Source organism: Centropristis striata, chromosome 3 (assembly GCF_030273125.1).
Source record: "Centropristis striata isolate RG_2023a ecotype Rhode Island chromosome 3, C.striata_1.0, whole genome shotgun sequence".
NCBI lineage: Eukaryota > Metazoa > Chordata > Actinopteri > Perciformes > Serranidae > Centropristis > Centropristis striata.
In genome coordinates this window covers 44,163,223-44,186,703 of record NC_081519.1, presented here as the reverse complement: position 1 = coordinate 44,186,703, position 23,481 = coordinate 44,163,223, and the positions used below count along the sequence as shown (strand labels likewise).

The window sequence follows — 23,481 nt, the reverse complement described above, 5'->3', positions numbered from 1 at the left end:
AATGAAAAGTTTCATTTAAGAGCCGATATCTAGACATTTAACATGTTTTTTTTTATAATAACCGACATAAGTGCAAGGCGTTTTATTTTTTTAAAATCCACAGTGAACAGTTCTGTGAATATCATGCAGTTAATCTTATTTACATATTTATCTGGTATTTGGCTGGTTGTGTAACACTTTATTCTGAAAACTGAAAACCGCACGTCGACACAACAAATACATTTTCAGCGCGACATAATTTAATTATTTCACGTGTTGTGTTGATGTAAAGTTAATACTTCATCTCCTCTCTGATGGTTTTAAGAGTTTTATACTGGAAAAAAAACATAAATATCACAATACGGGCGCATTACATTATATATTATTATTATTATTATTATTATTATATAGTGACAGCTGGTTTCACTACAGAGAAGAGAATAACTGACCATCAGTCAAACTTTCGGGTCACGTAAAACCGACTAATTAAATATTAAAATCAAATTCATTCCTGGTGCTCGTTTTTCCATTTCGCATTTTTGATCTGAGCCTAAGATTGAAATATGAAAAAACAAGCATTTTTTTTGTTTTTTGTTTTATAATAGACAACAAATAACAAAATAACCAGTCAATTTTTCATTATTTGATGTTTGATTGCCAAATGAAAATGGAAAGAACAAATGATACACAGATTTTTTTGTATTATATAGCTTGTTTTTCATTTTTGTACAATGTTGTGATGCTTTTATTTTGAAAAGGTGCCGTCCAGTGTGAAACGGGGTGTTTTAATTTTGAAAGGTAGTGACAGGAAATAACACGTGGAACGGTTAAATGAAAAACAAATAGTAAATAATAACGAGTGCGTCTTAATTCATATAAAGTTGATATAAAGTATCTAAAGGCTTCTATAGTGGCTGACTGACAGGAAACAAGGTTTGGTAAAGTTTATTTATTCTCTCATATATATTAGTGGATATATTTGTTGTCTTAACTATAGTAAAAGTGTTTTGCTAATGTTTGTTATTGTTTTCTTACGGTGGATTCACAAGGTGAACAAAGAATGTCTGATTTTATTTTCATGGAGCGATTTGTAAATAAATCTAGTGAACTATCAGTTAAACAGCCGACCGTCATTCAGCTACTAAACAAACATTCAAACCACAAAAACAATATAAAGCATGTATGTTATGCAGTAAACCAGCAATTTATTAACTTTATGCAAAAAGCAACACATGTTTTTGACAAGGTACCGAGGTGACTCAGATATACACTACCGGTCAAAAGTTTTAGAACACCCCAATTTTTCAATTTTTTATTGAAATTCAAGCAGTTCAAGTCAAATGAACAGCTTGAAAGGGTCCAAAGGTAAGTGGTGAACTGCCAGAGGTAAATAAAAAAAGGTAAGCTTAACCAAAACTGAAAGATAATGTACATTTCAGAATTATACAAGTAGGCCTTTTTCAGGGAACAAGAAATGGGTTAACAACTTAACTCTATGGAGTCTTGGGCTATTTTGTCCATTTTTGAATTCTTTTCATGTCTTTGTAAGTCATTTTGTGTCTTTTTTTGGTAATTGTGTGTCTTTTTTTAGTCATTTTGTGTCTTTTTTTAGTCATTTTGTGTCTTTTGGTGTCTTTTTTTTCATTTTGTGTCTTTTTTTGTCATTTTGTGTCTTTTTTTGTCATTTTGTGTCTTTTTTTTGGTCATTTTGTGTCTTTTTTTAGTCCTTTAGTCCAACATAAAATGTGATTTTGAATCTTTTTTTTACTTTCAAAACACTATCATGCTCAATAAAGAATTTTAAATGTTGCATATGTGCATTAATTTCCGAGTACACTGAGACATTAAACTGCATCATTTTCAATTAAATTCTGGAAAAGTTGGTGTGTTCTAAAACTTTTGACCAGTAGTGTATGTAAAGCGCCTTCAAAATAAAAGCACTGCGGTTGTCTTACCCATGTCTCTGAGCGGCTCCAGGACCTCCCACTTCAGGTCGGACCTGAAGAACATGGAGACCTGCTGCAGGGCGATCTCTGACACACACAATAAACTCAGTTACTACTAGAACATGTCATATATATATAAATATATATATACATATATTTATATTACAGTGACTATGAAGGTATTCAGGTAAATGTAGTTTGGTAATAACGTCATTAATTGTGCAGTGAAGGAGAACAGAGACGGACCTGTGTAGTTGGCAGAGTAGTTGTTGGGGTCGAGGAACTTCTTGACGGTGAGGGAGCTGGAGAGCAGAGGATGCTGGGTAATGGAGTCCAGGAAGGCCTGCAGGCCTCGCTGCCTCTCTGCTATGAACTCTCTGTCCATGTTTCCAATCAGCTTCTTGGGAGGAAGCGGGAGAGTGATGCCACAGACCTACACACACACACACACACACACACACACACACACACACACACACACACACACACACACACACACACACACACACACACACACACACACACACACACACACACACACACACACACACACACGTTTTATTATCACAGAAACTGAGTTTTCTGCTCTAGTGTCCAGAGACCAGCAGCAGGTCTGGTTCTGCTGAGGATCAGGGGCCTGTGGGGGCCCGGCGGGGGGGCAGCGGGGGGGGGGGCCGAGGTCAGCGGGGGGGCCTGTGGGGCCCGGCGGGGGGGCCGGGGGGGGGGGGCGGGGTCAGCGGGGGACCCCAGCAGGAAATGAGCTGGTGAAAGCTCAGCAGAAAGAAACTGCTAACTTCCTGTTATCCAGGAAGATGAGAGGAGCCGAGACCAGGAGGATCTCAAACACAACATCAGGTCTGATCCAGACCGGTTCAGACCTGATCTATTTATTATAGGTTTACTAAAGATCAATAAGATCTCAACCTGGACTCACTAATGTAGAGACCATCTCTCTGTTATATAAACAGTCATGGAAAAGAGTTTAATTTAACATTGTTTCTTGATAAAAAGCAAATTCATTATCAAGATGGTCAATTTGTTTCTATTTTGATAATTTTGCGTATTTTTTTTTTCTTTTTTTTACATTTATTTTGGTCAATTTGTTTCTATTTTAATAATTTTGTGTCCTTTTATATCTTTTTTTCATCTTTTTTTGTCTTTTTCAGTTATTTTAACATCTACTTTTGGTAATTTTCTGTCTTTTTTGTTCATTTTTACATCTATTTTGGTTAATTTGTTTCTATTTCGTTAATTTTGTGTATTTTTTTGGTCTTTTTTTACAATTGGTTTGGTCAATTTGTTTCTATTTTAATAATTTTGTGTCCTTTTTTTGTCTTTTTTTCATAATTTTTACATCTACTTTTGGTCATTTTGTGTCTTTTGGTCATTTTTACATCTAAAAATAGTAAAATAAAGAAAGTGAAGAAAACCAGGTGGTCTAATATTATTTCCTTGACTGTAACATGGCTGCAGCCATTTATATACTTTAAGGCGTGAATGTTGTGTATTCTCCTTCTATCCTGCATCTGGTTGTTGTTCTGGTGATGATTTAAAGCTCCGTTCATGTCGACTCTGCTCTGTGAGCTGAAGTCTGCTGCTGCTGAGAGCTGACCTTTGACCTCTGACCTCTGACTGCTCTCAGAGCTGTAAACTAGCTGCATGTTGGAGAGTTTACTGCTGAAACTGTGTCAGGCCTTGTGAGGACGTCATGTGATGGAGTTTATTACCTTTAAGGTGTGTTAGTGAGTCCAGATTTGGTTTGAGCTCCTTTGATCCAGTTTTCTGTTGAACTAGAAGTTTAATATCTATAAGTGAGTCTCTCTCTCTCCACAATATTCTGTCAATAATCCGTTTCTCCTTAAACACGTTAAAGCTCTTTGTGAGAGTTTATTTACAGATGGAAACTTCAACGTCCAGTCACAAATGTTATGCTCCTAAAAAGCAAGTTACCCAACAAATACCCCATTACAGAAAACTAAAACTAATAAAAAAAAATCTCAAATTTACGAGAAAAAAGTGACAAATTAACAAGAAAGAAGTGACAAATTTACAAGAAAAAAAGTGACAAATTTAAAGAAAAAAAAAGTCAAATTTACGAGAAAAAAAGTAACAAATTAACAAGAAAAAAGTGACAAATTCAAAAGAAAAAAGTGACAAATTTACAAGAAAAAAGTGACGAATTTAAAAGAAAAAAGTGACAAATTTAAAGAAATAAATGTCAAATTATTGAGAAAAAAGTGACAAATTAACAAGAAAAAAGTGACGAATTTAAAATAAAAAAAAGTGACAAATTTACGAGAAAAAAAGTCCAGATTTAAAAAGCCAACAAATACTCCATTACAAAACAACTGCAACTAATAAAAACTAATCTACAACTAAGCATTTTCCAAAAAATAAAAACTAATTAAAACTAGCAAACTCACTCTAAAAACTCATTAAAACTAACTAGCAAAAATTCACAATGAAATTAAAACTAAAACTGATGAAAAATCTAAAACTATAATAACCCTGGTAATGAGCTCCATGAGGAGTGATGCAGTGTGAAAACCACAGCAGCTCTTAGTAAACAGACTCTGGGTGAGAGAACTTTAATATTCAGTCCAAACTAACAGATAACCAGCTAACAGACGCTCAGCAGAGGCTTCTGGGAAATCACCAGTCAGAGCTCAGCGTGTTGAAACCAGCCAGTCAGACAGGAAGCAGGCTGACTGACTGACTAACTAACTAACCGACTAACCAACTAACTAACTAACTGACTAACTGACTAACTAACTGACTCACTGACTAACTGACTCACTGACTAACTGACTAACTGACTAACTGACTAACTGACTCACTGACTAACTAACTAACCAACTGACTAACTAACTAACCAACTGACTAACTAACTAACTAACTGACTAACTGACTAACTAACCAACTAACTAACTAACTAACTAACTGACTAACTGACTAACTAACCGGCTAACTAACTGACTAACTAACTAACTGACTAACTGACTAACTATCTAACTATCTAACTATCTAACTATCTAACTAACTGACTAACTAACTGACTAACTAACTGACTAACTAACTAACTGACTAACTATCTAACTATCTAACTAACTGACTAACTAACTGACTAACTGACTAACTAACCGGCTAACTAACTGACTAACTAACTAACTGACTAACTGACTAACTATCTAACTATCTAACTATCTAACTATCTAACTATCTAACTAACTGACTAACTAACTGACTAACTAACTGACTAACTAACTAACTGACTAACTGACTAACTATCTAACTATCTAACTAACTGACTAACTAACTGACTAACTAACCAACTAACTAACTAACTGACTAACTATCTAACTATCTAACTATCTAACTATCTAACTAACTGACTAACTAACTGACTAACTAACTGACTAACTAACCAACTAACTAACTAACTTACTAACTATCTAACTGACTAACTATCTAACTAACTAACTAACTGACTAACTGACTAACTAACCAACTAACTAACTAACCAACTAACTAACTAACTAACTGACTAACTATCTAACTATCTAACTATCTAACTAACTGACTAACTAACTAACTAACTATCTAACTATCTAACTAACTAACTGACTAACTGACTAACTGACTGACTGACTAACTGACTAGCTGATCTCAGTGATGATGTAAACTCACCATCAGGCTGCTGTTGAGAACATCGAAGTCACTGTAACGACGAATCACCTGCAGACAAACACACTCAACAGTTAGTAATATTAGGGATTAATAAGTATCTGCATTATAACCAGTAGTAAATGCATTATAACCAGTAGTAAATGCATTATAACCAGTAGTATCTGCATTATAACCAGTAGTAAATGCATTATAACCAGTAGTAAATGCATTATAACCAGTAGTAAATGCTGCTAAAAATGTATTTAGCAAAGCATAAAACACAGAGAGCACACACAGTTTACACTTTTTACACATTCTTGAGGAAAAACATACAGGATCATCTAAATACAGTAGAATATGATGTAAAAGTTCATTTCCAGTAGTTCAAGTCAACCAAGTATTGAGTCACATAGATGGACACAATAACAAAGAGAGAAAATGGAGAGAAGTCTTCAGGAATTTAATGGGGTTTATTTTGTCAATTTGTGGGGGTTTTTTGGTCTTTTTTTTGGTCAATTGGTGTCCTTTTTGGTCATTTTATGTGTTTTTTTGGTCATTTTGTGTCTTTTTTTGGTCATTTTACGTCTGTTTGTAGTCAATTTGTGTCTTTTTTGGGCCATTTTGTGCATTTTTTGTCATTTTGTGTCTTTTTACGGTCAATTTGTGTCTTTTTGTGCCTTTTTGCAGTCAATTTGTGTCTTTTTTGGTCATTTAGCATCTTTTTTTGGTAAATTTTGTGGTCTTTTTTGGGCCATTTTGTGCATTTTTTGTCATTTTGTGTCTTTTTACGGTCAATTTGTGTCTTTTTGTGCCTTTTTGCAGTCAATTTGTGTCTTTTTTGGCCATTTAGCATCTTTTTTTGGTAAATTGTGTGCCTTTTTTGGGCCATTTTGTGCATTTTTTGTCATTTTGTGTCTTTTTACGGTCAATTTATGTCTTTTTTGTGGTCAATTTGTGTCTTTTTTTCTTTTTTTGGAGTGATGTTGATTAATGACGAGTCTCCTCGTCCATCTCAGTAGTTCAAGTCAACCAAGTATTGAGTCATATAGACGACAAACTGTTCAGAGGAAACATTTACATATTAAACAGACTTTTTAAAATTGGTCTTTTGTAATATTACACATTTTTTTGAGACAGTGAATTTTATGTCTTCATTAAATGTAAGCTATAATCATTATAATTAGAATAAATTAAATAAATGAAGACATGAAATGTTTCACTCTCTGTTTAATGGATCTATATAATGTGTTATTTCACCTTTTTGAATTGAATTACTGACATAAATAAACTTTTCTATGATATTCTAATTTATTGAGATTGCTCCTGTACTATATGAGTTGCATAATATTTCTTTTCTAATATTACAGCATGTAAACACTGGACAGAACGCCGGCATAAATATCAAACATTACAACATAGTGGTGATGATAAAGTTCCTATCAGACAATAACAGAAACCAAAGCTTCATTTATTTATTGAACAGTAGATTTCTTTCCTTTTTGTCGTCTTTTCCTGTCTGGTTCTGCTTTAGGTTTGATTTCTCAATGTTTACTGTGTTCCTGATTCTTCTGTTATCTTTTGGTATTCTGTACGTTTATTCACAGTTTAAAGTAAAGATTGTAACAAAAGCAGCTCTGTTCCAGGACACAGTGAGTTCAGCTCAGGTTCACCATCTGCTTCATGTTTCCTCACAGAATGAAGAAATAAGAAAGTCAGCAGGTTCATCAGCTGCTTCAGGTGTTGCAGCTGAGGTTGGAACCAAGGTTATCATAGTTTTGGATTTTTCATTAGTTTTAGTTTTAATTTCGTTGTGAATTTTTGTTTTCAAATTCAGTTAGTTTTAGTTCGTTTTTAGAGTGAATTTTCTAGTTTTAGTTTAGGAAAATGCTTAGTTTTAGTTTAGTTTTTATTAGTTTTAGTTTTTTTGTAATGGGCTATGTGTTGGGTGCCAGATTCAAAGTGGTCATAATAAAATTTGCCTTTATTTCCTTTGGTTTATCATCTCAGCCCCAATAAGGTTATTAACTGTTTTGTATTTTGGTTCTAGTGTAAACATCCCAGTCTCAGTAAACATATTCACCATGTGTTGCATGTTCAAATAGAAACACTGAATTATGAATGAAAAAAGTTGACAAAAACGAAAAAACTAAGGACATTTTCACTATAATTTTAGTTAGTTTTAGTTAGTTTTGTAACCACGCAATACAGTTTTAGTTTTTTGTTTTTTTTAAAAACTCTAGTTTTTATTTTTATTTCAGTTAACGAAAATGTTTTTTCAATTTTAGTTTTCGTTATTTTGTTAGTTTTCGTTAACTATAATAACCTTGGTTGGAACACATTATACAGTCATGGAAAAAATATTAGACCAGCTTCTTCTTCAGTTTCTTGTTCATTTTAATGTCTGGTTCAACTAAAAGTTCATTTGTTTGGACAAATATAATGATAACAACAGAAATATCTGATAAGAGTTTAATTTAAGAGCTGATATCTAGACATTTAACATGGTTTATTCATCATAATTTTGGTTATTATCAATAAAAAATAAATTCTGTGTCTTTTTTCTGTCATTTTGTTGCTTTTTTAAGTAATTAAAATTTTTTCTGTTATTTTGTGTCTTTTTAAAATAATTGTGGGTATTTTTTGGTCATTTGTGACTTTTTTTTGTCATTTTTTGTCTTTTTTTGAAAGTAATTTAGTGTTTTTTCAGTAATTTTCTGTCTTTTTTGGTCATTTTGATACTTCCTCCAGCGGCCCCCTGGTAAGTAGAGTTTGAGACCCCTGGTTTACAGGGAGTTATAGTGTCACAGCAGCTTCAAGACAGACAAAGTTATTTTTGTGCATTATAAAACCTTATAGCAGTAATATATATATATATATGTATGTGTATGTATGTGTGTGTGTGTATATATATATATATATATATATATTTATATTGTACTAGGTAGGTATAGGTATATGAAATTTAATTTTACTCTTTATCCTTCTTTTTCATTTAATATATTCATAATTCATTATTATATGTCATATATTATTAACATCATCCTCCCTGTTTATTGTCTTATATATTAGTATAATTTCTAATTTATATTAATTAATATTAATTGACAGCTGGTGACTGAGACTGAGACCTCTTTTTTTCTCTCTCCTTTCTTTTATTGCTGCCTTTCTTACTTTATTTATCTATTTTCATTTTATTTTATTTATTTTTTTATTTTTTGGAGTGAGGTCAGTCGTGAAGTTTCCTATCTGTTGTGATATTTTTGTGAATATAGAAAGAACTTATATGTCGTTTATGTTTTGATAAAAATCAATAAAATCTATTAAAAAACAAAAAAAACCTTATAGCAGTATAAAAGAACTCCTGTGTTTCTCTGATTTGCACATTGTGTCAAACTCTATTTTAGACTCTTTTTTAATAATCCTTATTAAAGCAGCTCTCTGTTCTGTTTCACACATTAAAAGGAGGCTGTGAAAACATTGATCCTTCACTGTGATTGGTCGGTTTACCTGCCAGCTGTTCTCTGAAGACACGCCCCTCTGGACTCTGATGATGTACTCCTGGCCAACAAGACAAGAGAAGAGGCATCAAACACACATAGAATGCTTTTTATCATACATAATGCACAATAAATACAATACACAATTATTTATTTATTTGCTACTATTTATTAGCCAATTTCTATATATACATATTTTATCATGCTCTATTTCTTAATTATTTATTTATTGTTTTATCTAGCTTTTTTAAATTTTTTTAATTTTTATTTATTTTTTACTGTGTTTAACATTATTCTTGACTTTTAATGACTTAATAATAATTGACTTTTTAAAATGTATTTATTTTTATTATATATATTTATTTTATTTTTTTTTACTTTATTTTATCTTATCTGACTTTATTATTATTTTTTTTATTTAATTAATTTCTAAGCTGCCTTTTTTATTATTATTGTAATTTTCTTCTTTTTTATGTAAAGCGCTTTGTGTTGCATCTCTTGTATGAAAAGTGCTATAAAAATAAAGTCTGATTGATTGATTGATTGATTGATTGATTGATTGATTGAAGTCTGATAAAAAGACATAATAAGAAATATGAATGACTAAATTAATGAGACAACACTGGGAGAAGAAAATCTGTTGAATATGGAGAGAAAAAGGTGGAATTCTTTACTTAAAACTGAAAGAAAGAGCTGCGTTGTAAAAATAAAATAAAAAGGGGAATAAATGTTTTAATGCAGTAGAATAAAATAAGTCATTAAAGGGGTTAAAAATGATAATATTCATGAGAAAAATATGATTATATGCAAATAAACGCAGTATTTTATGATTAAAAAGTTTAGGATTTTTCATGCATTGAGCATAATATTACACAAAATTGTGTAATCCAATAAGAGAAAAAGCCATAATATTGTCACTAATTAATCGATATCAATATGAAAAAAAATCTTAGATCATGATCATGAATTTTTTCTCAGTCTAAGTGTGATTTTTTTTTTTTTTGGGACATCATGGTACAGGAATAAAGTTGCAGTTTTATGAGGGAAAAATATTATTGTTAGATAACGTTTTAATTTAAATGATTAAAAGGATAAAATTACAAAGACAAGATTTCATAACAAGAATTGTAATAATATAATGAGAGAAGATTGAGATTATATTTTAAGATTATAAGATCATGAGAACTCAAGTAAATTAATTTAGTATAGTTATAGTTTCAATAATAAAGAAAAAGCCTCGTTGAAACTAATCAAACAGGTTCAGATTTCAGGTTTGTTCACTTTCTGTTTCATTTCCAAATAAAAACTCTGTTCAGGAGAAGAATCTGTCTGATTATGTCTCATGTTCACAGAGAAAATGTTCTAATAAGCAACAAAAACAACAAACCTCCACATAATAAAACCAGTCCATGGTGTAAACATGGTCTGTGTGATCTAATCCTCTCAGGCTCAGACTTTGGTTTCTGCTCTAATCTCTTCATTCATGGAGCTGAGCTGCTTCACTAACAGGAACCAGGATGTCAATAAAACAACAAAAGCTGATGACATCACTTCCTGTCCAGCTGCTCTGACACAACACAAACTCTCATTGAAGGATTTTCTTTCATCTTTTACTACTGAAGAAATCCAAAAATTACCAAAAAAAGACACAAAATGACACAAAATGACCAAAAAACACACAAAATGACTCCAAAAACACAAAAATGACCAAAAAACACAAAAAAGACACAAAATGACTCAAAAAAGACACAAAATGACCAACAAAAAAAAAGAAAAAATCCCCAAAGCTCAACTTCAAACATCCTTTAAAAAAATAAAATAAAAAAAGTCTTGTTTTGTTTTTTTTCAGTTAACAAATTTTTTTTTTAAATTCTAGTTTTCCTTATTCCATTAGTTTTTGTTAACTATAATAACCTGGATCCATATTAACCCTCCTGTTATGTTACAGGTCAAATTGACCCATTTTGAAGTTTAAAAATATTATTAAAAAATCGTTGAAAGTATTTCTTCATGCAAAGAAAAAATGTAAAAAATGTCAAATAATTTTTTTTTTAAAATCAGTGTCATGCAAAACTATTGTATCTTACATGTAGGTATTTGCAATATACAGAAAAAAAGTTTTAATGTGCATTTTTTTTTATGAAAAACGAGTTGAACCTGATCTGTGAGAGGTAAAGAACAACACTGCACTAAATTTTGATTAAATGGACAGTAATGTAGTTATTAATGAAATTTAAACTATATTTATTGGGATTTTTTTTTAATTTTCTGACACTTTTGGATCATTAAATATGCCCAGATCAAATTAATCAACAAACATTATTTCTGTTAATGAGAAACAAACATAACAGGAGGTTAAATACAGTTTCTGTAGTCAGCGTCATATAATTTATTACTTCTGCTGTATTTATTCGGTCATGAAAAGCTGCAGAGCTCATTGAACTCTTGTTAACCTGCATATGAATCATAAAACAGTGAAACTGGAGTTTTATTTGCCGTCCATATCAGGTCAACATGCTGCTGAACAAGGGACGAGAATTCTTATTGTGGTGTTTTTTGGATTGATTTTATTATTGTCCATTCATTCATAAATAATGAATAATAAATAATGAACACACCCAGTCCCAACAGGCTTATAAAACAGCATTAGTTAGAAAAAAAGAGAGCAGAAACCAGAGAAGCACATTAGTTTCAAGTGATAGTAAACAAATAAAGCGTACTGATGTTTCTCTGAGCTTCACATACAAAAGCTTCAAACTTAGAAGCTTCAAAATTATCATTGTCAGTGCATCAAAACAACATTTCATTTAGTAATTTGTCTTATTACTGATGTGTGTGTGACTTGTCCTGGAAGTATTGTGTTAATTATGGAGCTGCTTGTGTTGAGAAATTATGGAAAGTCATCTGACAGATTCAGCATCAAAGACATCTGCAATAGTTTCGTTCTGAATGAAAGAAAAGTTGCAGTTTTTGGTGAGTTTCCAGAGAGATTAATAGAAGTAAACAAAGACATCTGTTCAAATAATGCCTTTATAATGAGCCGTAATGAGTTAATATATTAATCTAATAATAATCACATCCTTGAAGTAGACGGCGGAACGATGAGCTGAACTGAAGATTTATTTATCTTTTCATTTTATCTTGATTAAGAATTCATATTTAGAGCTTTAGACATTATATGTATCTCTCTGAGTGTGTGTGTGTGTGTAGATAAATGCATTTATTTATTATTTGCTTATTTTTCATTTATTTATCTTTCTACCACTATGATTTTAACCCCCCCCTTTTTTTTCTTCCTTCCAGTTATTTATTTATTAATTTTATTTCCATCATCATTATTGTTGTTGTTTTCTTGTATGTGCCTTCTTGTTCTATGTTGTTCACCGTTTGAAAATTAACAAAATGTGCAATAAATATATGTTTAAAAAATAAAAAAATACAATAAAAAAATAAAATAAAATAAAAATAAAAATAAATAAATCCATCCTTCATTATTATTATTATCTGTGCTGTTATTATTGTGTTTCAGATGCCTGACATTAGCATGTTGAGCTAACTGGCTAGCTCAGCTGATCCCAGTCGGACTGTCAACAACAAACCCACCGCAGCTGCGCCCATTATCGGACAGGCCACACATGTCCCGTTTAATTCTCCTGATATAAAACATCACCTGGTCGCTGACTGTCACTTTGTTTAAAAGTCGTTTTGTTAAAACACACACGAGTTCAAAGTTCACATTTCAGTGCAAAGAAACCCCCAATAAGTGGGGTTTCCCCTTCACCGTGGAGTTCTGACGTCACGACAAACTCCGTCTGAAAATCCGACTCTTTAATGTTGTCAGTGGATTTCAGCAGATATGTTTTATTTGTGACAAAACCTTTAAACTCGCACATACAGACTCAAAATATCTACGATTCGGCATAGATAACATACAGAAAGCAGCACTTGTTTCAACAAAAACAGCATTTCTAGCGGTTATTGTCTACTAAAGCCATGTGAGCAGGCAGCTGTCAATGGGGCCAAAAACAGAAACTACGCATTTTATTACAGACATCTGATGGAGAGGCTGTATGCCGAATGTTATAACAGGCCATAGCGGATTAAAAACGACCACACTTTTTGTTGTAGATAGCCTTTTTGTTTGTCAGCATGAAGAGGAATCAATAAGATGCACAACTTTTAAATGGAATCCGGTTTAATGATTTCCCAGAATAGATCAGAGACGCTTCTCGGGGCTTTTACAGGCACATTTTCGGCCCCTGACCTTTTTAATCAGCCAGTCAGTGTCAATGATCCAGTCCACGTCCCGTGAAACGTTAAATCAGCAGTTTGCTGCGAGCAGAAAAGCTTCCAGGAAATTGCTTAATCAGTGACAGAGCCCGAGTCAGCTGCCAGCCTGTCCGATAATGGAGTCACAGCGGGCACTTTGATGCTTAAAATGAGCTTGCCAGTTGACCCACGGGGCTGATATTAATGTTTTTACGAGTATATTGACGTCAGTAGTAACAGCTGGTTTCTGGTCGGTTTAATAATTAACAGAAAATTAGATTACATTAAGCGTTTACATCTGTGTCCGATAATGGAACTGGTGACGCATCGACGATTGATTTTAACGCCCCTTCAGAATAACTCGTGTTAATTTGAGCCCCGGCAGCAGGCAGACATCTACCTGTCCAGGTGAACAACCGGTACATGTTTGGCGGTTCATCCTGCAGGTTGTTGCCGGTTAATGTCGGTTGTTTCCAGGTGGAACTCACCGTGTGGGACTGCAGGTTCTGGCTGGCTTCGATCAGCGCCGTCAGCGGGACCGTGTCGTCCAGCAGCGGGCTGCCGGGGGCCGGCTGCTCCAGGAAAGACATCCCGGAGGGAGAGAGCGGTGGAGCGGGGAGGTCCGAGCCGAGAGTCCGTGTGTCGGCGAGTGAGCCGCCGGGGAGGGAGACGCTGAGGCGGAGACAGTGAGGCGGAGCCCCGCCGAGCAGAGCAGGAACAACACCTGACTAGCCGTTAGCTTGTTAGCTTAGCCGCTGGAGCGAACGTCAACCGTGACGTCAACGCGCAGCTTCGGCGTCACAATTAGCGGCTGGGAAACGACGTCACGGCGCGTCTGCGCCTCCTGCCGGCCGGGAAGAGGAACTGTTGATAAATAGATACATAATTAAATAATTAAATAATTAAATAATTAAATAATTAAATAATTAAATAATTAAATAATTAAATAATTAAATAATTAAATAAATAAAAAATCTGCTCTGTCAGATGATGTGGGGGAAATAAATAAATAAATAATTTATCCAAAAAAACCTGAACAAATACAATTAAACTTGTATTGAAACATTTGCAACTACTTTCAATTTATGAGGTCTTTAAGTATCAAACAGGGGTTCTTATGTATAGATGTGTGTGTGTGTGTGTGTGTGTGTGTATGTATTGTATATTTATTTATACATGTTTACCTATTATATATTGTTATGTATGCACACCCTGCACAGGCTAAATATATGACACATTGCTATGTTGTTATTATTATTATTACTACAACTATTATTATTATATACATATACTGTTGCTGCCATTACTATTATTACTATATACAGTGACATACTGCTATTATTATACTGGCCTTATATATATATATATATATATATATATATATATATATATATAGTGTCTAGTCACAATGACATGATTACCATCATATCATCATCTTACCTACCAGCTTCTCTTTTTTGACTTTTTAAGTGTCCCTGTTTTATTCTGGGTTTTCTTCTATTGTTGTTTTTATTTATTCTACCCCAGTATTTTATTTTATTGTATTTTATTGAAGTTAAATACCAGACTGCTGTGACAACCAAATTTTCAGTGGTTCCTCGAGAAAATAAATGAAGAATAAATGAAAATGAAATAAACTGTGGATCCTTAACACACATCTAAAAGATCCAGTCTCAAGTTAGACACTGAAGACTTCAAGACTTTAGTTTTAATGGCAAAAGAGAAAATGATGTCACAGTGAAGTTGACCTTCAAAAATGTCACACATTCATCATTTAATCCTAAAAGACATTTGTGTGAAATGTTTGCTATAAAAAGTCCATGAAGTCTTTAGTTCTGGCCAGAAACGTGTTTTATGAGGCCACGTTGACCTCTGACCTCCAACATATAATCAGTGATTCCTTCAGTCCAAGTCGACGTTTGTGCCAAATTTAAAGACATTCCTTCAGAGCTTGGAGCCACAGATCGTTGACAGCTGAGACATAAAATAATAAAATATAATGACAGTTATCATTGAGTTGAGCTGTTAAAGTGATCAGTGTGACACTGGACACTGGAGACTGGAGACTGTTTGGAAAAAAGGAAGAGACTCTAAAAAAATATGTGACAGAAACGTTTAACTCAAAGCCTGAAGAGACTCACATGATCCTTTGATATCATGAGAATCTATTCCTGTCTGCAGATCCTCATTAAAATAGTTACATATCTAACATAGTTTCTACTCTTTAGATTTTTTGTCTGTTGACTTTTCTACTGTTTATATTTTCTATTTTAGCTGCTGTCTTTTGACGGAAGTTCTTGCCTGAATCTATATTTTAGCACTTTGTTGTGATGCACCAACACACCACAGCTGCTTCCTGCTCTGTCAGAACATACTCCGCAAAAAAACAAAAAGAAACAGATTCTGATCTCTGTGACAAACTGAAGAGATTTTACAAAATAAAAACAAAGATAGCGAAAGAGTTTTTATTCCACACACGATCTTTCACATGTTAAACAAAATACAGAGCAGATTTAACAAATTAATCATTCAAACGATAAATTACCTAGCCAGTGATGTTCAAGATTAATAAACTAAGAAACTAACAACTAAAAAACTGCAGCGACTCTTTTAAATCATCAGTTTTAGTCTCATCAGGTCACTGCTCCTCCTCTCAACTCCCTCCTCCCCTACTCCTCCTCCTCCTCTCAGGCCTTCTTCCTCTGCTCCTCCTCTACTTCTCCTCTGCTCCTCCTCTCAAGCTTTCCTCTGCTCCTCCTCCTCTCAGGCCTTCTTCTGCTCCTCCTCTACTTCTCCTCTGCTCCTCCTCTCAAGCTTTCCTCTGCTCCTCCTCCTCCTCCTCCTCCTCCTCCTACTCCCTCCCCTGCTGCTCCTCAGGCATCATGACCACCACCTCCCCCTCCATCACCACCTTGTCCCTGACGGAGCAGGAGACGGCGATGAAGGCGAAGGACATCTTGACCCTGAGGACCTCGGCCTCGGCCAGCACCTCCTCGTCCAGGTAGAGGGGGGCGGGGAAGCGGATCTCCTGGTGGAGGAGCACGCAGCCGCGGCCGGGCATCTTGGTGCCGAGCACGGCGGAGATGAGCCCGTTGAGGAGGACGCCGTGGACCAGAGGAGCCCCGAAGGAGGTGGTGCGGGCGTAGCCGGGGTCCAGGTGCAGCGGGTTGGTGTCCCCCGTCAGACGGGAGAACACCTCCACGTCCCTGGAGGAGAAGGCCTTGGTGAGGGAGGCGCGCTGGCCCACGTGGAGCAGACGGAGGGACAGACAGGAGGAGGAGGAGGAGCAGCACCTCCTTCTGAGGAAGACGCTCCTCAGGAGACTCATGATGAAGATCAGTCCAGATGAAGATCACGACTGTTTCCTGTCAGAGCCAAGAGGAACGGAGACACCTGGAGACACAAATGTTTATTATATTTTATCAATCTAATCATTTCATTAACTTCATCATTTGTGAAAACAAACACATTTTTCTTGAAAGCTACAAAACTCTGTAAAACAAACCACAAGATGACGTCAAAATGACACAAAATGACCAAAAAAAGACACAAAATGACTAAAAAACGACAGAAAAAAGACACAAAAAGACCAGAAAAAGACACAAAATGACAAAAAAAATGACAAAAAAAAGACAAAATGACTAAAAAAGACACAAAATGACTAAAAAAAGACACAAAAGACACAAAATGACTAAAAAAAGACACAAAAGACACAAAATGACTAAACTCACTTCTGCTTCGCACAGAGTTAATAATTAAGTTTATTATTTAATAATTGAATTGAATTATTATTGTTTTGTTTAACAGACTAATTCTGACAACAAAAAAATTCTTCCATTTTATCCCCCTTTCTAAAAAAAAAAAATCAGTTTTATTTGTTTATTAGTCTTTTATTGTAATTTATTATCATCTTTATTTATCCTTTTTTTTTCTTTCCATCCGATTTGTAATCTAGTTTTCTTGTTGTTTTTTTAATTACATTTGTATTATTTTTTATTGATTTTGTGAATTGGTCTCTAGTTTTTAAAATTGCTTTTGTCTGTTATTTATGGCTTTCATTTGTTCTGTTTTGTAATCGGCTTTTGAAGCATTTTAACCTGCATAAAAGGTGCTATATATATATACATATATATATATATATATATATATATATATATATATTTATATATATAGAGAGAGAGACAAAACATTGACTAACTAATATAATAATGAAGCTGGTGTTAGTACCTGCAGCACTCTGAAGGCGCAGGTCTGGTTCTGGTAGCAGCCCAGCAGAGTCAGAGAGCTCCACAGCTTCACCAAACCTCTGGAACACACAAACATTACATTATTATTATATATATACAACACATATTAAAGCAGGGGTCTCTAATTACCTGGGGGCCGCTGGAGGCAGTATCAAAATGACCAAAAAAAGACACAAAATGACAGAAAGAAAACTAAATTACTTGAAAAAGACACAAAAAGACTAAAAAAATACACAATTACCAAAAAAGACAAAATTATTTAAAAAGACACACAATTATTTTAAAAAAGACACAAAATTACCAAAAAAATACACAAAATTACCAAAAAAATACACAAAATTATTTAAAAAGACACAAAATTATTTAAAAAAGACACAAAATTACCAAAAAAATACACAAAATTATTTAAAAAGACACAAAATTATTTTAAAAAGACACAAAATTATTTTAAAAAGACACAAAATTACCAAAAAAATACACAAAATTATTTAAAAAGACACAAAATTATTTAAAAAAGACACGCAATTATTTAAAAAAAGACACAAAATTACCCAAACCAGTAATTAAAGGGACCTTCCACACACAACATGGTAAAGTGCCATTCATATAAAACTCACATTAAACTTTCATATCAAGGTGGGGGCCACAAAATATCATCACAAGAGCCACAATTGGCCCGCGGGCCGCCAGTTTGAGACCCATGTATTAAATAAAACATGTTTTCCAGAAGGAGTGGATCTTTCTTCCTCCTGCTGCTGCTGAACTCACTTGCTGCCGACACGTAGAAAAGCAGTGAGAGAATCTTCATCGTACTTCAACACGTCGAAGCTCAACGCTGCTCCAACCTGAAGCACAAATATCATAAATCATTTAAAAAAACATTTAAAGCACTCTGAAGGTTCCTAAACAAAACTAATTCTAGATTAACACATCAAACTAGGGCTGCAACTAATGATTGTTTTAATTATGGATTAATCTGTCGATTATTTAAACGATTAATCGATTAGTTGTTTGGTGAATATCAATCAGTGTTTCCCAAACCACAAGATGACGTCAAAAAGACACAAAATGACCAAAAAAGACACAAAATGACTACAAAAAGACATAAAATGATCCAAAAAAAGACACAAAATGACCGAAAAAGACACAAAATGACCAAAAAAGACACAAAATGACTACAAAAAGACATAAAATGATCCAAAAAAAGACACAAAATGACCGAAAAAGACACAAAATGACCAAAAAAAGACACAAAATGACTACAAAAAGACATAATAACCAGAAAAGGCAGAAAATTACTAAAGAAGAGACATAAAATTATCCAAAAAAAGACACAGAATGACTACAAAAAGACACAAAATGTATAAAAATATCAATATCAAACCACAAGATGACGTCCTCAAATCTCTTGTTTTGTCCACAAACCAAAGAGATATTCAGTTTATTGTCATAAAGGAACAAAGAAACCAGAAATATTCACATTGAAGAAGCTGAAATCAGAGAATTTGGACTTATTGTCTTTAAAAAAAACTGCTCAAACCAATTATTGGATTATCAAAATAGTTGACAATTAATTTAATAATCAAATTATTGTTCCATTAATAGAATAATTGTTGCAGCTCTACATCAAAGTGAACAGCAGTCGATGTATATTTAGACTTTATTCCACAGAGCAGATGACACTGGGGATCATACCGTCAATAATAATACTGATTATAGATTATTAGTGATGTCACCTCTCCAAACAGACTGTTGAGTCCTGAGATGATGAACGTCTTCAGCTCTACGGCGCTCAGTCGGGTCGACTCATCCTCCAGAACGCTGCAACCACAATTATTATTATTATTATTATATTATTATTGGACAGAAGAACTAGTTCATGCTATGAAAATATTAGAAAAAACAACAACCTCTTAACCTCCCAGTACCGGGGGTTTGAAAGACATGTTTTTCTTTAAATAAAAAAATAAAAATAAAAAAAATCTCCAGGATTACATCATATATCACAGACAGAAAGTTTAAAAACAGACATTATCATTGGATGTTGAACCTAGCAGTGGTTCCTGAATGCATCATGTGTATCAAACGCTTTTGTCAGGAAAAAAAGCCAAATCTGATCCTAAAATACTGATATTTTATTCCTCTTGTCTCATTTAAAACTGGCCAAAATTAAACCATTTGCATGAACCAGATCCTCTAAAAAACATTAAATTCTGTTCCTCAGTGCAGCTGTGAAGACATGAATGCTAATTTACACAGAGCAGAGAGGAGAGGACAAGAAACATAAACATGTAAATAATAAAACATATATAGTGTGTAGAGGCTCAGGTCATTTCTAATATTGTAACACTTGTAGTCACTTGGAGCAATGTTGTATTGATGAATTCCATTTTTCCAATTTTGTATAGTAAAAAAATAAATAATAATTTCCTTTTTTATGATTTATGGCATTGTAACTGTGTAAAACTGGACAAAAAAACATCTTTGATTTATTATTTTTGCTGTGAAAAACATACATTATTCTTTAAAAGTGACAAAAATCTGTAAAAACAAGGGTCACTTCTGCTTCGCACGGAGTTAATAAATAGGCTCATTATGTAATAATTTAAGCGAATTATTGTTTTGTTTAACAGACTAATTCTGACAAAAAATAATAACAATTTCATTATTATTTTTCTGCCATGATATCCCTCTTATTGATTTTATTCTTTTTATCAGTTTTATTTGTTTTTTGTCTTTTTATCTGATTTGTAATCTAGTTTTATTTCACTTGGTTTCGTCAAAATAAAACATACATAGCCCGAAATAAGATGTTTTCACACCAAACATTGATATTATTTTCCTGAGAAATTATCTTTCATACTCTTCTATCCTGTCAGAGAAAAGTCTTCAGTTTGGTGTAACTTTCTACTGCAGAGTGACACATCTTCATAAATATCAATGTTGTAGCAATGTTGTATTGATGAATTCCATTTTTAATAAAATTTTGTAAAAAAATAAAATGATTTCCTTTCCTAACCGTGTAAAACTGCACAAAAAACATGTTGGAGTTCTCTCTACTAGCTGTAATTGTTACAGATGAACAGTTTATGGTTCAGAAGGTGAATAAAGAGAATAAAGAGACTGAGACGTGTCCCGGTGACCTACAGGCGGACCTTCAGGTAGTGGTACGGCGAGGCGTTCTTCAACACGAGCCGTCTGAAACCTGCAGCGTCCTTCTGCTGCACGCCGCTCATTATATTACAGCATCAACAGCATCCATCAGCTGATCACAGGCTGAAACACAAACCACTGGAGGGTCAACACGTTGAAATGTATTCTAGGGCTGCAATTATTGTCATTATGGATTAATCTGCCGGTTATTTAAACGATTAATCGATTAGTTGTTTGGTGAATAAAATGTATAAAAATATCAGTGAGTGTTTCCCAGACCACAAGATGACGTCAAAAAGACACAAAATGACGTCAAAAAGACACAAAATGACTAAAAAAAGACACAAAATGACTAAAAAAAGACACAAAATGACTAAAAAAAAGGCACAAAAAGAAACAAAATGACTAAAAAAAGACACAAAATGACCAAAAAAGACACAAAATGACTAAACAAAGACACAAAATGACTAAAAAAAGACACAAAATGACTAAAAAAAGACACAAAATGACTAAAAAAAAGACACAAGCTGACTAAAAAAAGACACAAAAAGAAACAAAATGACTAAAAAAGACACAAAATGACTAATAAAAGACACAAAAAGACACAAAATGACTAAAAAAAAGACACAAAATGACTAAAAAAAGACACAAAAAGAAACAAAATGACTAAAAAAGACACAAGCTGACTAAAAAAGACACAAAATAACTAAAAAAAAGACACAAAATGACTAAAAAAGACACAAAATAACTAAAAAAAAAGACAAGCTGACTAAAAAAAGACACAAAATGACTAAAAAAAGACACAAAATGACTAAAAAAAAGACATAAGATGACTAAAATAAAGACACAAGATGACTAAAAAAAAGACACAAGATGACTAAAAAAAAGACACAAAATGACTAAAAAAAGGCACAAAAAGAAACAAAATGACTAAAAAAGACACAAAATTAAAAAAAAAAGACATAAAATGACTAAAAAAAGACACAAAATAACCAGAAAAGGCAGAAAATTACTAAAAAAAGAGACATAAAATGATAAAAAAAAAAGACACAGAATGACTACAAAAAGACATAAAATGTATAAAAATATCAATGAGTGTTTCCAAACCACAAGATGACGTCCTCAAATCTCTTGTTTTGTCCACAAACCAAAGAGATATTCAGTTTATTGTCATAAAGGAACAAAGAAACCAGAAATATTCACATTGAAGAAGCTGAAATCAGAGAATTTGGACTTATTGTCTTTAAAAAACTGCTCACTGACTCAATCTCATAAACACAACTACCTGCTGCCACACACACACACTGCAGCACAACATGTAGATTAATACGCCGCTAAAAATAGTCCCAAACATATCAAGTTTCCCCTAAAGACCACAGTGACCAGCTGAGGTGTTTCACATTTTTTTGGTAATAACTTGTACAGAACAATAGAGAAAAGATTATAAAAATGTTTTATTTGTTGAGTGAATTCAACTGTTTTCTAATTAGTCTGTCAGATATTTTAATTATCAGTGAAACTCAGAGCTTTCACTGAAGTAATAGTAGTAACAACACAGTGTAGAAATACTGTATATATATATATATATATATATATATATATATATATATATATAAATATATACACACAATGACTCCTCTACTACACAATATTGCATCTGACAAATTGATATATTTTCTTTATTTACTATTTTTATTTAATGAATTGTGTATTTGTCATTGATTTTTGTCTCACATTTCATTATATATATATATATATATATATATATATATATATATAAGCACACAGTGACTCCTCTACTACACAATATTGTATCTGACATGTTATGTTGTTGTTGTTTTTATTTACTATTTTACTTATTGTATTGTATATTTGTCATTGATTTGTCTCACACACATATATTTTATGAAATGTATCTATTTAGTTTCATTGATTCTTATATCTTACTGTTATTGTTTTGTCCAAATTTGGACTTTCGTGCCAATAAAACCTTATTAAAGTGAATTTAAATGAAATTGAATGAATAAACTCACAGCTAGCAGGCTAACCACCAGGCTAAATCTGATAACTAACTGATAACTAACTAATCTAAAATATTATTTATTTTATTTACAGGCTCCACGTGGACTTTGTTTCCAGATGAAACTGTTAAATATGTCACATGTGACTAACAGGTCAAACAGTAGCTGTTAGCTTCAGTTAGCTTCAGTTAGCTTCAGTTAGCAGGACGAGCTAACTGAAGCTACATTAGCTGCTACACTGACAGATAAAAACAGCGAACAGACAATAAACCAACTGTTATTGTTATAATATTAACATATAAATTCAGTTTTCAGCGTTAAACTCACCAGCTGCATGAACCCTGAGAGGTCAGAGGTCAAAGGTTACAGGTGTTATGGACAGATCGGTGTCTCTGCAAACTTTGAAGTTTGTGTGCGTAGCATGCTCAGAGATCCGGCGCATGCGCAGTGATCAACGATATGTCAAAGAGGTGGAATATAGTAAGATGCATCACTCTGTCACAAGATCCGAGAACCAGGAATCACAAACAGCGAGGATGAGAAAATCAGGCACTGTAGCAGCAGGACCAGATTTATAAGTTATAAGTTAAAAAGGGGGGTGAAAAACAACAACAAAAAACTACATTAAATCATATATAATCTACTGTAAAAACAGAAACTGGACCACTGGATTTTCAAATTTGCAGTGGTCCTTGAATGCATC

General features: G+C 33.3%; 2 protein-coding genes across 4 annotated transcripts in view; both read right to left on the bottom strand.

Moving 5' to 3' along the window:
* pxk (PX domain containing serine/threonine kinase) overlaps positions 1 to 14,200 on the bottom strand; it is a 37,367-nt gene extending 23,167 nt beyond the window's left edge. Inside the window, exons 1-5 of one of the 2 annotated variants that reach the window (XM_059328392.1) lie at positions 13,846 to 14,200; positions 9,099 to 9,149; positions 5,613 to 5,660; positions 2,172 to 2,358; positions 1,935 to 2,012 (exon numbers count right to left, since the gene is read on the bottom strand). In XM_059328392.1, the coding sequence (XP_059184375.1) occupies positions 1,935 to 2,012; positions 2,172 to 2,358; positions 5,613 to 5,660; positions 9,099 to 9,149; positions 13,846 to 13,947 (466 nt within the window). In that variant the 5' untranslated portion in view covers positions 13,948 to 14,200. The remainder of the gene's footprint in view (positions 1 to 1,934; positions 2,013 to 2,171; positions 2,359 to 5,612; positions 5,661 to 9,098; positions 9,150 to 13,845) is intronic. The other variant, XM_059328393.1, reaches the window with a different exon arrangement.
* A 1,972-nt stretch (positions 14,201 to 16,172) lies between these two features.
* Positions 16,173 to 23,227, bottom strand: rpp14 (ribonuclease P/MRP 14 subunit). Of its 2 annotated transcripts, XM_059328407.1 has the most exons (6): positions 23,106 to 23,227; positions 20,752 to 20,880; positions 19,341 to 19,425; positions 18,373 to 18,449; positions 17,585 to 17,663; positions 16,652 to 16,750 (listed from the first exon to the last, which is right to left on the bottom strand). In XM_059328407.1, the coding sequence occupies exons 2-6, from the start codon at positions 20,838 to 20,840 to the stop codon at positions 16,694 to 16,696; spliced, it is 387 nt and encodes a 128-aa protein (XP_059184390.1). In that variant the 5' UTR covers positions 20,841 to 20,880; positions 23,106 to 23,227; the 3' UTR covers positions 16,652 to 16,693. The 2 variants fall into 2 exon arrangements, with proteins under 2 accessions (XP_059184389.1, XP_059184390.1); XM_059328406.1 differs by lacking the exons at positions 18,373 to 18,449; positions 19,341 to 19,425; positions 20,752 to 20,880; positions 23,106 to 23,227 and having other exon boundaries at positions 16,173 to 16,750.
* Positions 23,228 to 23,481: the final 254 nt, after the last annotated feature.

Bases quoted from the DNA above. Each gene is read 5' to 3' on its own strand.
- rpp14 (XM_059328406.1), bottom strand. From the start codon at position 16,685: ATGAGTCTCCTGAGGAGCGTCTTCCTCAGAAGGAGGTGCTGCTCCTCC.